The sequence below is a fragment of the Acinonyx jubatus genome, chromosome D4 (assembly GCF_027475565.1).
Source record: "Acinonyx jubatus isolate Ajub_Pintada_27869175 chromosome D4, VMU_Ajub_asm_v1.0, whole genome shotgun sequence".
In the NCBI taxonomy this organism is placed as follows: Eukaryota; Metazoa; Chordata; class Mammalia; order Carnivora; family Felidae; genus Acinonyx; species Acinonyx jubatus.
Window position 1 is genome coordinate 38,323,514 of NC_069391.1, and position 12,490 is coordinate 38,336,003.

The following is a 12,490-nucleotide window of genomic DNA, read 5'->3' on the forward strand; positions in this document are numbered from 1 at the left end:
TTTTTAAATAAAGAATTCTTAAAAGTGTTTCAAAGGGTCTATAGGTAATGGTGCCAAATAAGCTTACAAATTGAGAATGAGGATGAAAAGTCCTTCATGGTAATGGCACTGCAGAGGTGTAGGTGAGCCTGGAGGAAGGTGTTTGGACCTAGTGGCCAGAATAGGAAGCTGCACAGGGCACAGAGGAAGGAAGAGTGGCCCCTGGTGGAGAGACACCACCACTCTTGGGATGCTCTTAATGAAACACCTTTATGCAGGCTAGCAACCTTTGCTGGTGAACCTGGAAGTTGTCTCTGAAATACAACCCATGTTCTCAAGGTCACCTGACTGAGTTTAACTTAGTTGCAACCAGAGTAAAAATGAAAGCAAAAGAGGCTCACTATACTACCTATTGTATGACTTCATTCATGTGACATTCTGGAAAAGGCAAAACTACTGGGACAGATAATAGATCATTGATTGCTGGGGCCTGGAGACAGGAGGGAAAATAACCATAGAGATGCATGAAGGAGGGACACCTGGCTGGCTCAGTTAGTACAGCATGTGACTCTTGATCTCAAGGTCATGAGTTCAAGCTCCACATTGGGTGTAGAGATTATAAATAAATAAAAACTTAAAAAAAAAAGGGCATGAAGGAATATTTGGGGGGTGAATGAACTATTCTACATCTCGATTATGGTGATGGTTACATGACTGTATGAATGTTTTTGCAAAACTCAAGGACCTGTACACTTAAAAGGGTAAAATTCTATTTTATGCAAATTATACCTTAATTAATTAAAATGTTTATTTTATTTATTTTGAGAGAGAGAGGGAGAGAGAGAGAGAGAGCACATGAGCAGGGGAGGAGCAGAGAGAGAGGGAGAAAGAGAATCCAAAGTACGCTCTGTGCTGCCAGCACAGAGACCTACACGGGGCTTGAACTCACACACTGTGAGATCATGACCTGAGCCGAAGTCAGTTGCTTAACCAACTGAGCCATGCAGGCACCCCAAATTCTACCTTAACTTAAAAAAAGAAAAGAAAAAAGGGGCCAAAGCAAACCTCTGCTTCTTGGAGTATATTTTTACTTTGAGAAACAATGAGACTAACAACTCTAAAAGTAATTCAATCATAAATCTCTAGCTGGAACAATGAATACTTGGGAGAGAAAACTTACCTCGTGTTTGCCCATGCACCACTTCTGAGTCAGGAAAGTACAAGGGGGACACTTCTCTTCACTATGACAAGAATGATACACTGTTAAGAGAGAAAGGAAATTAGGAATTATGTCTAGGAATAATGTTTAAATAAAGCACATAAATTATTATATATGTTTTAATGGTACAGAACATAGAACTTTTAAGTTTAGAAGCTGGGAATACTTTTTAAAATGGTCACAGGAAAGTAAAAAGTAGGCAACTTTATTTCAAAGTGCTGAAGGATGAGCATGAGTGAGTAAAAGAAATCCCACTGAGGTGGGACAGACACACCAAACACAGAAGCAGAGAAGGAGGCAGCTTTTCCACTCATCACCTGCAGCACAGACCCTGGTCTGTCCATTCTACTCAGTCATTCTTTTGGCCCTATCACATACAGCTCAGTTATCTCTGCTACTCATGCCATCTGACATGCTCCCCTGATTCCTTTCAATTTCCTTGCTGCCTGTAAGAGGCAGTTCACCCTAACTCATCTCCTCCAACAAAGCCTTTCTTGGCTGACCATACCCTGCTCAGAGCTCTCTTACACTCCCTAATGTCAATGGCTTGCTACCATGTTATCTGGCCCATCTTTACGAAACGGTTGGTTGTGTGTCATGTGCATATAACTGCCATCCTCTTCCTCTTGGGAAGAACAGAAAAATCTTGAGATCATGGGTTACTTTTTTCTTCCTCTGAACCTCTCTCTGTGTCTGATACCATGGTGGGTATACAACTAACTCTCAAGAAAAGTTAAAAGAATGCTGAACAAAAGTGGGCTAAAACAACACACCTCAAAAATGGTTAAGTTCTTATTATGGACATTACCCACCAGGATTTGGACTTCATCTGTGACATTTGCAAATGAGTGTGAAGGAGGGAGTGGGTGAGTATTGGCTCGGGCACTTACTTCATCTGGTGTGAACACCAAACTAAGTTGGGAGGGCCCTCCAAAGGTCCCCAGGAAAGAAGGGACATTCTACTTCATGAGGAATTTACTTCTTTTTTACTCTATTAAAATACTCAAAAAATGAAAACGGGTTGTTTATTTGTCAGTCTTAACTATATGGCTTACTGTAAGTACCAAATCTGGTGACTTCAGTTATTTCAGGTTTGCCTCTGGGACTTGGTAAAATGAAATGATGAGCCTACTATGGTCCTAGAGGAAAGCTAGTGACTAGACTGGACAGAAGATGGATGGTATTAAGTAGCTGCTGGCCGGATGTCTACAGTAGTTTATGAAAGAAGAATTGGAAATAATTTTCTAACAACATGAGACTAAGTTATAGCCCATCCATGTAACAGCACACTCCATTAACCACTAAAAATCTATATTGTAGAAAAATATTCATTGACAAGAAGAAAGATTAAAATTACAAGAGGGAAAAATCAGTAGCATCACACTTTAATATTATGAAAAAAAAAATGCAAATATCTATTTTGCCCATGTAAAAAGCCCTGAGAAATATATATTAAGGTGTAAAAAGGTGACATAATGGATGATTTAATTTCAATCTTTTGACTTCATCTCATTTACTCTGAGAGAGAGAGAGAGAGCATTCACATGAGTGGAGGAGAGGCAGAGAGAGGGAGAGAGAGAATCCTAAGCAGACTCTGCACTGTCAATGCAGAGTCCCTATGTGGGGCTCAAACTCACAACTGTGAGATTATGAGCTGAGCCGAAATCAAGAGTTGGATGCTTAACCAACTGAGCCACCTAGGCACCCCTCTTTCTTTTTATACAGTAAACATATATTACTTCCTTAACAACAAAAAGTTAGTTTCAATTTTACAAAAAGATGTTCAACTTTGAAATATAAATCAAAATTGAAGGCAACAAGAAGAAAAGTCCCTGAAAGACAAGATCAGCTGGAGATTCTTCCAGCCTTTCAGGTGTGTTTGATATCCACTGAGTAAAGAAATGGAGTGCACTGTTGATTCTCAGCTGTGGCCCAGATCACAGACTCACCTTCACAGAAGCAGCCCCTGAGAACAGGGAACAGGGGTGGCCATCACAACATGACCTCAGAGCAGTAAAGACTGTCATGCAACATCCTAAATGACACAGTGTGAAACAGGCTGTGAGATGGGGGAGGCAAGGAGTTGGGACCCACCTGGATGGTCACATTCATGGACTCTGGCGCAGGTCTGAGTACACTCGGGGGGTCTGGTGCCACAGGGAACTGGAGGGTAGATCACTGACGCACCACAGTGGCAGGTTAATTCATCAAAACCTGATGGAGCAGCAATGAAACAAAACAACCTTTCATGATGTGCACATACATATTTACACAGACAACACACACACACACACACACACACACACACACACACACACACACACACACTTATTTTGGCTTGTATTACTTTTTAGGGGACTGCTTTTTTCAAAAAATGTTTTTATTTTATTAAACCTGAGCTGGTGGCAATGGAGCAGACAGATAAGAAGCATTTCATTTTTACTTGCAACAAACTGTAAGTCCATGAGTAACCCAGGAAATTTTTACATATATTTTATAAACAACAGATCTATAGACCATCTCTTTTGAGAGAACAAGAGACTTCTGCTAAAGACATAGCTTTTTATTTTTTCAAACTCCTTTAGTTAGGAAAATGGATAGAGATTATGAAAGCCACAGGTAATTAACAAACATACAAAAAATATATATTTGAATATACACCTCAGAGAAGCACTGAAGCCACTCAAAAAAATTCTTACAGGTCTAATCAACACCTATCATACTAGAAATGTGAAGTTGAAATGAAGCACAGAGCTACATCTGACTTCATTACACACAGGCCACAAGTCAAATCAAAATGAGGGCTCACACTGGACAGCTCTAATAAGCAGCCTACCTTGTCATGAGCTCTCTTAACTCCTAAATCCCAAGAGGAGTCAGTTCTCCAACTCTAAGTTTTAGTAAAGGCCAGGACTGTGGCCATGGTTCCCAACTAGGTCAACAAGGGTCAGAAGCCCAGGGCTCTTGAGATTCTTCCACCTACTGCCCCTCTCCAGTCAGCACTCTCTTCAGCAAACCCATCAGAGACTATACAATGTGGTGTAAAGAGCCCCATAAATATAGTCAGGAGACTTAGGCTTCTGGTCCCGGATCTACTACTTACTTACTTAGTGACTGTGGGGTGGTAGTTTAACATCTCTGAGCTTTCTACTGGTCAAATGGGAATACCAAACTTTGACCTATCCATTCAACAAGCTAATATATGTGAATTAGCTAGGTAAAGGGCAAGGGGCCATGTAAGTTGTTTTCATGGAATTCATGTGTGTGTGATTTATATCAAAGCACTGACTCAACTCCTTTTTGAAATTAAGTAGGTCTAGCATTCTATCAAAGACATTTTGGGAAATCTTGATCTAGGCCAATCTTTTAATGTAGCAGTTCTCAAAGTACGCTCTGTTGACCCTTAGGGGTCCCTGAGGGTCTTCAGGGAGTCCATAAGGCCAAAATTATTTTCATAATCAGACTAAGACATGGTTCTTTGCCCTGCTATGTTGACATTTGCAGTGATGGTGCAAAACCAAGAGTTGGTAAAACTGCCAGGGTCTTAGCGCAAATCAAGGCAGTAGTACCAAACTGTAATCACTGTAGTTTCATCACCACAAAAAAGTCCTTGATGAAGCAGTAAAGAAAAAAAACAATTGATCCTTAAATACATGTCTTTTCCATAATCTGAAATAAAGTGCTTACGCTGCACACTAAAATATAGTCTGGCTGTTATAAAAATTTGTTTATTTATTTTATGGTGAGCCTGGGTGTCTCAGTCAGTTAAGCATCTGACTTCGGCTCAAGTCATAGTCTCATGGTTCATGAGATCAAGCCCCACACTGGGTTGTCTGATGTCACCGCAGAACTTGCTTCGGATCCTCTGTCCCCCCTCTCTGCCCCTCCTTTGTGCTCTGTCTCTCTCTCTCTCTCTCTGTCAAAAATAAATAAACATTAAAAAAAAAATCTGGTTATTAAAAATAAACTAGTATGAGTGCTCACTTCAGCAGCACATATGCTAAAAAAACAACTAATATGGGATAGGAAACTATCAAAATCCTGGAGGAGATCACAGGGAGCAACCTCTCTGACCTTGGCCATAGTAACTTTTTTCTAGATATGTCACCAAAGGCAAGGGAAATGAAAGTGAACACGAACTACTGGGACTTCATCAAGATTAAAAAGCTTCTGCACAGCAAAGGAAACAATCAACAAAACTAAAAGGCAGCCTGAGGAATGGGAGAAGATATTTGCAAAACGATATTACCTGATAAATGGGTAGTATCCAAAATCTATAAAGAACTTACCAATTCAACACCCAAAAAACAAATAACCCAGTTAAGAAATGGGCAGAAGACATGAATAGACATTTTTCCAGAGAAGACATACACATGGCTAACAGACACATGAAAGGAGGCTCAACATCACCCATCATCAGAGAAACACAAATCAAAACCACAATGAAATACCACTTCACACTTGTCAGAATGGCTAAAATTAATAACACAAGAAACAACAGGTGTTGGCAAGGATGTAGAGAAAGGGGAACTCTCTTGTACTGTTGGTAGGGATGAAAACTGGTACAGCCACTCTGGAGAAACAGCGTGGAGGTTCCTCACAAAACTAGAAACAGAACTAGAAACAGAACCACCCAGCAATTGCACCAGTAGGTATTTACTCAAAGGATATAAAAATACAGATTTGGAGGGGTATACACACCCCAAAATTTACAGCAGCATTACTAACAATAGCCAAACTATGGAGAGAGCCCAAATGTCCACTGACTGATCAATGGATAAAGATGATGTGGTACATATATACAATGGGATGCTACTCAGCCATCAAAAAGAACAAAACCTTGCCATATGCAACAACACGGATGGAGCTGGAATGTATATACTAAGTGAGATCAGTCAATCAGACAAAGACAACCTATGATTTCACTTGTATGTGGAATTTAAGAAACAAAACAGATAAACATATGGAAAGGGAGGTGGGGGACAGAGAGAGGGAAAGAAACCACAAGAGACTCTTAAAGACAGAGAACAAACTAGAACAAACTAAGAGTTGATGGAGGGAGGAGGGTGGGGGATGGGCTAGATGGGTGATGGGTATTAAGGAGGGCACTTGTGATGAGCACTGCATGTTGTAAGTGCTGAATGAATGTAAGTGATGAATCACTGAATTCTACTCCTGAAGCCAATATTGCACTGTATGTTAACTAAAATTTAAATTAAAAGAAAAAACCCAATACATATTTTTTAAATTCCTCATTTTAATCTCTAATATGATAAGTATAGCTATAATTCACATAAAAAGAGCTCTTTGAGGGTCCTTGGCAATTTTTAAGAATGTAAGTAAGTCCTAAAATGAAAAAGTTTACAAACTGCTGCTAATAATACAGAGAAGGAAGACTGCTGAGGACAGAATTTGGTTCAATGATATTTAAGAGTAATCCATTAATGAACCAGATCTCATTTTAGGATTGTTGCTTACATCCCAAGTTTCGTACTTGCAGGGATGACAATGCAGCATGAGAATAACTTTTTAAAGTCACAACATATCTGAAATACTTAGGCTTAGTTGAGTAACCCATACCAAACTAATCAGTCCCTCAAAATATATTATGCCCGAACTTCTAGACAACTCTTAGAGTTGTTTTTTTTTTTTAAAGTTAATTTATTTATTCTGAGAGAGAGATAGGGAGAGAGAGAATTTTAAGCAGGCACTGCACTATCAGTACAGAACCCAGTGTGGGGCTCAATCCCACCCACTGCAAGAACATATGACCTAGGCCAAAATCAAGAGTTGGATGCTTAATGGACTGAACCACTCAGGTGCCCCTATCAAACTTTTTAATCAATCAATTAACTGTTTAATAAATTTTTTGAGACAGCACAGGGGAGGTGCAGAGAGGGAGAGAGAATCTTAAGCAGGGTCCACACCCAGCGCAGAGCCCAACATGGGGCTCGGTCTCACAACTGTGAAATCATGACCTGAGCCGAAATCAAGAGCTGGACACTTAACCAACTGAGCCACCCACAGATCCCTAGAAAACTCTTTAATAAAAGCATACAGTGAAGACACTCACTGGCTTGCCAGCATGACTGGCAGTTCCCACGATGACAAGGTTCTTCACATCTATGAAGGCCACAACGGAGTTTCCTCCCACAAATCAAAGGACACTTGTGCTCCTTATCCTAAGAAGAGATTCATATTTGTTTGCAAAATTATCTACATTTTATATTTTCCACAAACAACAAGAAGATTACTTTAAAAAAAAGGTTTCTACAGTTATGGATGAAATGATGTCTGGAATTAGCTTCAAAATAATCAGAGGGAGCAGGTGGAGAGGTGGATGAAACAAGATTAATTATGAGCTGATCACTACTGAAGCTGGATGTTGCATATATGGGATGCATGCTAATCTTTCTGCTTTTGTATATGTTTGAAATTTTCAATAATAGGAAGAAGTCTTTATGTCTTCAAATACTGATTTATAAATAAGTCTTTTTTTTTTAAATGTTTATTTTTGAGAGACAGAGCCAGCGAGCAGGGGAGGGGCAGAGAGAGAGGGAGAGAGAAGATCTGAAATGGGCTCTTTGTGACAGTAGCAAGCCTGATACAAGGCTTGAACTCACAAACCACAAGATCATGACCTGAGCCAAAGTCAGATGCTAAACTGACTGAACCACCCAGGCGCCCCTAAAAATAAGTCTTAATATGTTGTACAATTTCATCATTCTTCATCTTATCAATATGTAAACTTCAAAAATAACAATTATGTATGATATACATACATAAGCATGTGTATACATGCACTACTTTGCTAATGGCACTGTGTGCTCTTGTTTGTACACACACAAACACACGCACAACATGGTAACCCAATTACTGCCAGGTAGTGCTTTATTTAGTTCCATATAAGTGAATACTTCAGATAACTGAAACTTGCTCCTTTCAAAAATGCCCCACTCATTTTGCCTATTGACCTGATCCAAGCTGTATATGAAACCCAAAGCCCAAATTGCTAAGACCAGCCCAATCTGTGTATTGGGACAGCACACAATCTCCTGCAGAGGACTGTATGCTCATCTGATGGTCTTAGGCTCTGGAGCCTGAGGGCTTCTGTCTTTCTTCTCTTTCCCCATATTGCCACTGGCTGACTTCTTGACTTGGCAAAGGCCTAAAAAGGCCCAGGCCTGTCTCTCTGGGCAGCTCTCTCACTGCTGCTCAGGGGCCTCTCCCAGTGATGTCTGAATCTGGACTACATTCCAGATGGCTGAGGTTTCTAGATGCTTGGCCCCCGGATGAATGAAATCTGATTGTACCTAATGATAGGTCCACTTACCACACAGCATATCTCATTACATTTATGTCGTCCACACAACCGTTTCTTGTTACATCGCTTATCACACATAAATGTAGCATCTGTTGTGGCCAATTAAAAAGAAAAAAAAAGGTAAAGGAGATGAACATTCACTCAACAAATATTCGATGACTACAAGCTGAAGAAACACATATGTAATAATGTAAATAAATTAGTTATGGTGAAAATGCATATTAAAATAAGATATGCTAAAAATTTTCACCTGTCAGATTGTACAGAAAAAAAAAAGACAATATGGTACGGGTGAAGGTGCAGAGAACAAGGCACACTCCGTGGATGGGAGTATAAACTTTTGATACACATATGTTATCTATCAAAAATTTAAATGGTAATTCTATTTTAAGTAACTATTCCTATACATATACTTTTGAAAATATATTTTTATATATTTTAATATATTTTGTTGCACAAGCAACAAAAGAAGAAACACAAATTGGGGCTTGATCAAAACTGAAAGATTTTGTGTACCAACGACACCACTAAGAAAGTGAAAAGACAGCGCACATAACAAGAGAAAATATTTGCAAATCATCTATCTATAAAGCTCTAGGATCTAAAATACATAAAGAATTCTTACAACTCAACAAGAAGAGAACCCAATTAAAAGACAGACAAAGGACTTAAACAGACTCTTTTCCAAAGAAGATTACAAATGGCAAAGTACATTTAAAAATGTTCAGCATCACTAGGGAAATGCAAATCAAAACCTTAATGACATATCACTTCATATCTACATAGGATAGCTTTAAGAAAAAAAACACATAAGAAACAAAAATAAAAACAAAAAAATAAGTGGGGTGTCTGGGTGGTGGGAATGTAAAATGATGTAGGTGCTACGGAAAACTGCTGTGGCAATTCTTTAAATTAAAGTACACACAATTATCATATGATCCATCAACTCCACTTGTAGGTATGTATCCAAAAAAATTTAAACAAAAACTGTGTACAAATGTTCATAGTAGCACTAATCCAAATAGCCAGAAGATCGAAACAACCCATAATGTCCATCAACAGATGAATAAATTGTGATATATCCACACAATGAAGTACTATTCAGTCAGAAAGAGGAATGAAGTACTGATATGTGCTACACATGGATGAATCTTGAAAACATGCTAAGTGAAAAAAGCTGGGTATAAAAAGGTTATGTATTATAGAATTCCATTTATATGAAATACTCAGAATAGGTAAACCCATAGCAGTTTAGTGGTTCCTCGGGGCTTGAGGGGGTAGTGAGTGGGAAGTGAAAAGTTAATGAATACAGGGTCTCCCCCTTAGGTATGAAAATGTTTTAGAACTAGACAGAGGTGATGGTTGCACAACACTGTGAATCTGTTACATGCCAATGAATTGTACACTTTAAATAAATGCTTACTTTAAGAGAGAGACAGTGCATGTGAAAGTGAGCAGGGGAGGGGCAGTGAGAGAGGGAGAGACTCTCAAGCAGGCTCTGCACTGTCAGCGCACAGCCTGACATGGGGCTCGACCTCATGAACTATGAAGTCATGACCTGAGTTGAAATCAAGAGTCAGACACTTAACCAACTGACTACCCAGGCACCCCTGAATTGTACACTTTAAAACAGCCCATTCTACATTATGTGAATTTTACCTCAATTTTTAAAAATAGGCTAGGTGCTGAAGTGTTTATGAGTGAAACGATGTTTGAGATTTATTTTCAAAGTACTTCAGTGAAAATAAAAAGGAGGGAAGGAAGGGATGGAAACAAGATAGGCAAAATGCTGATTACTGATGATGGGTGACAGGTGCATAGGGTTTTATTATATTAATCTTTCTACTCTCACATACGGTTAAAAATTTTCATGATAAAGTTTTAAAAAGTGGGACAAGATGGATACTGTATTATTCATAATGGGGAAAAACTAGAGACAAACTAAATGATCACCAAGAGGGCAAGAGTGAACCTCACTGTGGCATACCCACATACAGAATACTGTGAAAGAGGGAGAGTTATATACACTGACATAGAAAATGTCTTTGAGGGAAGAAAAAAAAAAAAACCAAATTGCAAACAATATGTTTAGTATAAAATTAAGTTTAGGAGGAAAAAATAAAACTGGCAGATGTATAAAGCTATATGAATACAGAAAAATATCTGGACCCAAATCCAACAAACTAGTAACAGTTTCATCAGGGAAGGGGAGGAGGGAAAAATCAGGTTAGGGTGTATTTTCACTTTTTCCTTTATATTGTTTTTATTTTTTTATTATTATTATTTTTTACTTTAAAAGCATATTAATGTAATTTTTTCAAATTATATTTTTAATAACCACAATTTTGACTGTGGTTTTAAGGCAGATATTTCTGCTTACCTTCCAAACAACCACTCCCCACCTTCTTCTTTTTTTTTTTTTTTAATTTTTTTTTAACGTTTATTTATTTTTGAGACAGAGAGAGACAGAGCATGAACGGGGGAGGGTCAGAGAGAGGGAGACACAGAATCTGAAACAGGCTCCAGGCTCTGAGCTGTCAGCACAGAGCCCGACGCGGGGCTCGAACTCACGGACCGTGAGATCATGACCTGAGCCAAAGTCGGCTGCTTAACCGACTGAGCCACCCAGGCGCCTCCCACTCCCCACCTTCTTAAGGCTAACAGAGGCTTAATTCTGCTCAGAAACTAGGTACCCATGTGCTCCTAGTTTCAGGGCTGAATGTAGAAAAGTCTAGCCTATTAATTCCATTTTCTCTGCTAACGTTGGGTTTAGGCAGGAGCATGTGATACAAAGTACTGAGGTCCTCTCAGGATGGTCTTCCTTGCTCTTGAGAAGGAAAGGAAGCTTAAGAATCTCTTTCTTTCCTTTAGATATTGCTGGGTAAGATGTTGATGTGTGGACTTGTGGCTAACTTATATCCATGAGGAGAAAACCAAGAAAATCAGAGAAGCTGAACGGGAGTCCTGGAATCAGGAGGTTGGAATTAACCAACTCTGGACTTGTTCTGCCTCCATACTTCCTATTATGTGAGACAGTAAAGCCCCTTATTGCTAAAGTTATTTTTCCTTGGGTTTTTGATACCTGCAGACAAAAGCATCCTAATCTAAAACAGCTTTCTTCCTGGCCAGAATAAGATCTTTTTATTTTGTACACATTTAACTTCTATCACTTTTCCAAACAGGTATTAAGGTGGCTTAAACAAAAGACTAAGTGATGGTGAGCAAAAGACAGAATCTTAATAGTGTGGGATGTCAGGATCAAAGACAAAGGAAGAAACAATACTGTAGGCCTCAAGGTTAAGAAGGTTTGCTGGCTGAGTACCTGTTCTAGGTGTCCAACAGTCATATCAAGCTTTAAGGGGATCTAGCATCAGAGTCAGTATGTAAAAAGCTTGCTGCATTAGGTATTATTCTCCTTCACCCCCACTACTACCATTTTATTATGAAAATTTCCAAACATAAAAGTTGAAACAACTTTACAGTGAATATCCATATGCCCATTACTGAGATTTTACCATTATTTTTTCACCTTTCTATCCACCTATCAATTTACCTTAATATTTGATACATTTTAAAGTAAACTGCAGATTTGACTACACTTACCTTTTTTAGAACTTAATTAACCAGAACTTATGATTTTTACTTTTCTTTTGAGGCAAAAGAAAATGAAACATATAAAATGAAATATACAAATCTTAAGTGTACCTTTGCTGAATTATGACATATATAATACAAACCCTTATCAAGAAACAGAACAAGTACTTTTACCCCAGAAAGTCCCCTCATGCCCATTCTCAGTCATACCTTCACTTTTGAGACTGGTACATGGAAGCTCCTATGGAAAAAGGAAAAGAAAAAACAAAAAACAAAAAACAAAAAACCAACAGTAACTCCTTTAGGAACAAATGAAACAACACAACTAGAGTATAATGCTATATATAACATGTACACCCTAAATATCCTATACT

General features: G+C 38.6%; 1 protein-coding gene across 2 annotated transcripts in view; it reads right to left on the reverse strand.

Moving 5' to 3' along the window:
- The window catches only part of NFX1 (nuclear transcription factor, X-box binding 1), a 72,698-nt gene that overhangs the window by 14,306 nt on the left and 45,902 nt on the right, over positions 1-12,490 (reverse strand). For both annotated transcript variants that reach the window (XM_015073344.3, XM_015073349.3), the window contains exons 11-15: positions 12,327-12,357; positions 8,532-8,611; positions 7,272-7,380; positions 3,293-3,412; positions 1,160-1,239 (exon numbers count right to left, since the gene is read on the reverse strand). In XM_015073344.3, coding sequence (XP_014928830.1) covers positions 1,160-1,239; positions 3,293-3,412; positions 7,272-7,380; positions 8,532-8,611; positions 12,327-12,357 — 420 coding nt within the window. The remainder of the gene's footprint in view (positions 1-1,159; positions 1,240-3,292; positions 3,413-7,271; positions 7,381-8,531; positions 8,612-12,326; positions 12,358-12,490) is intronic.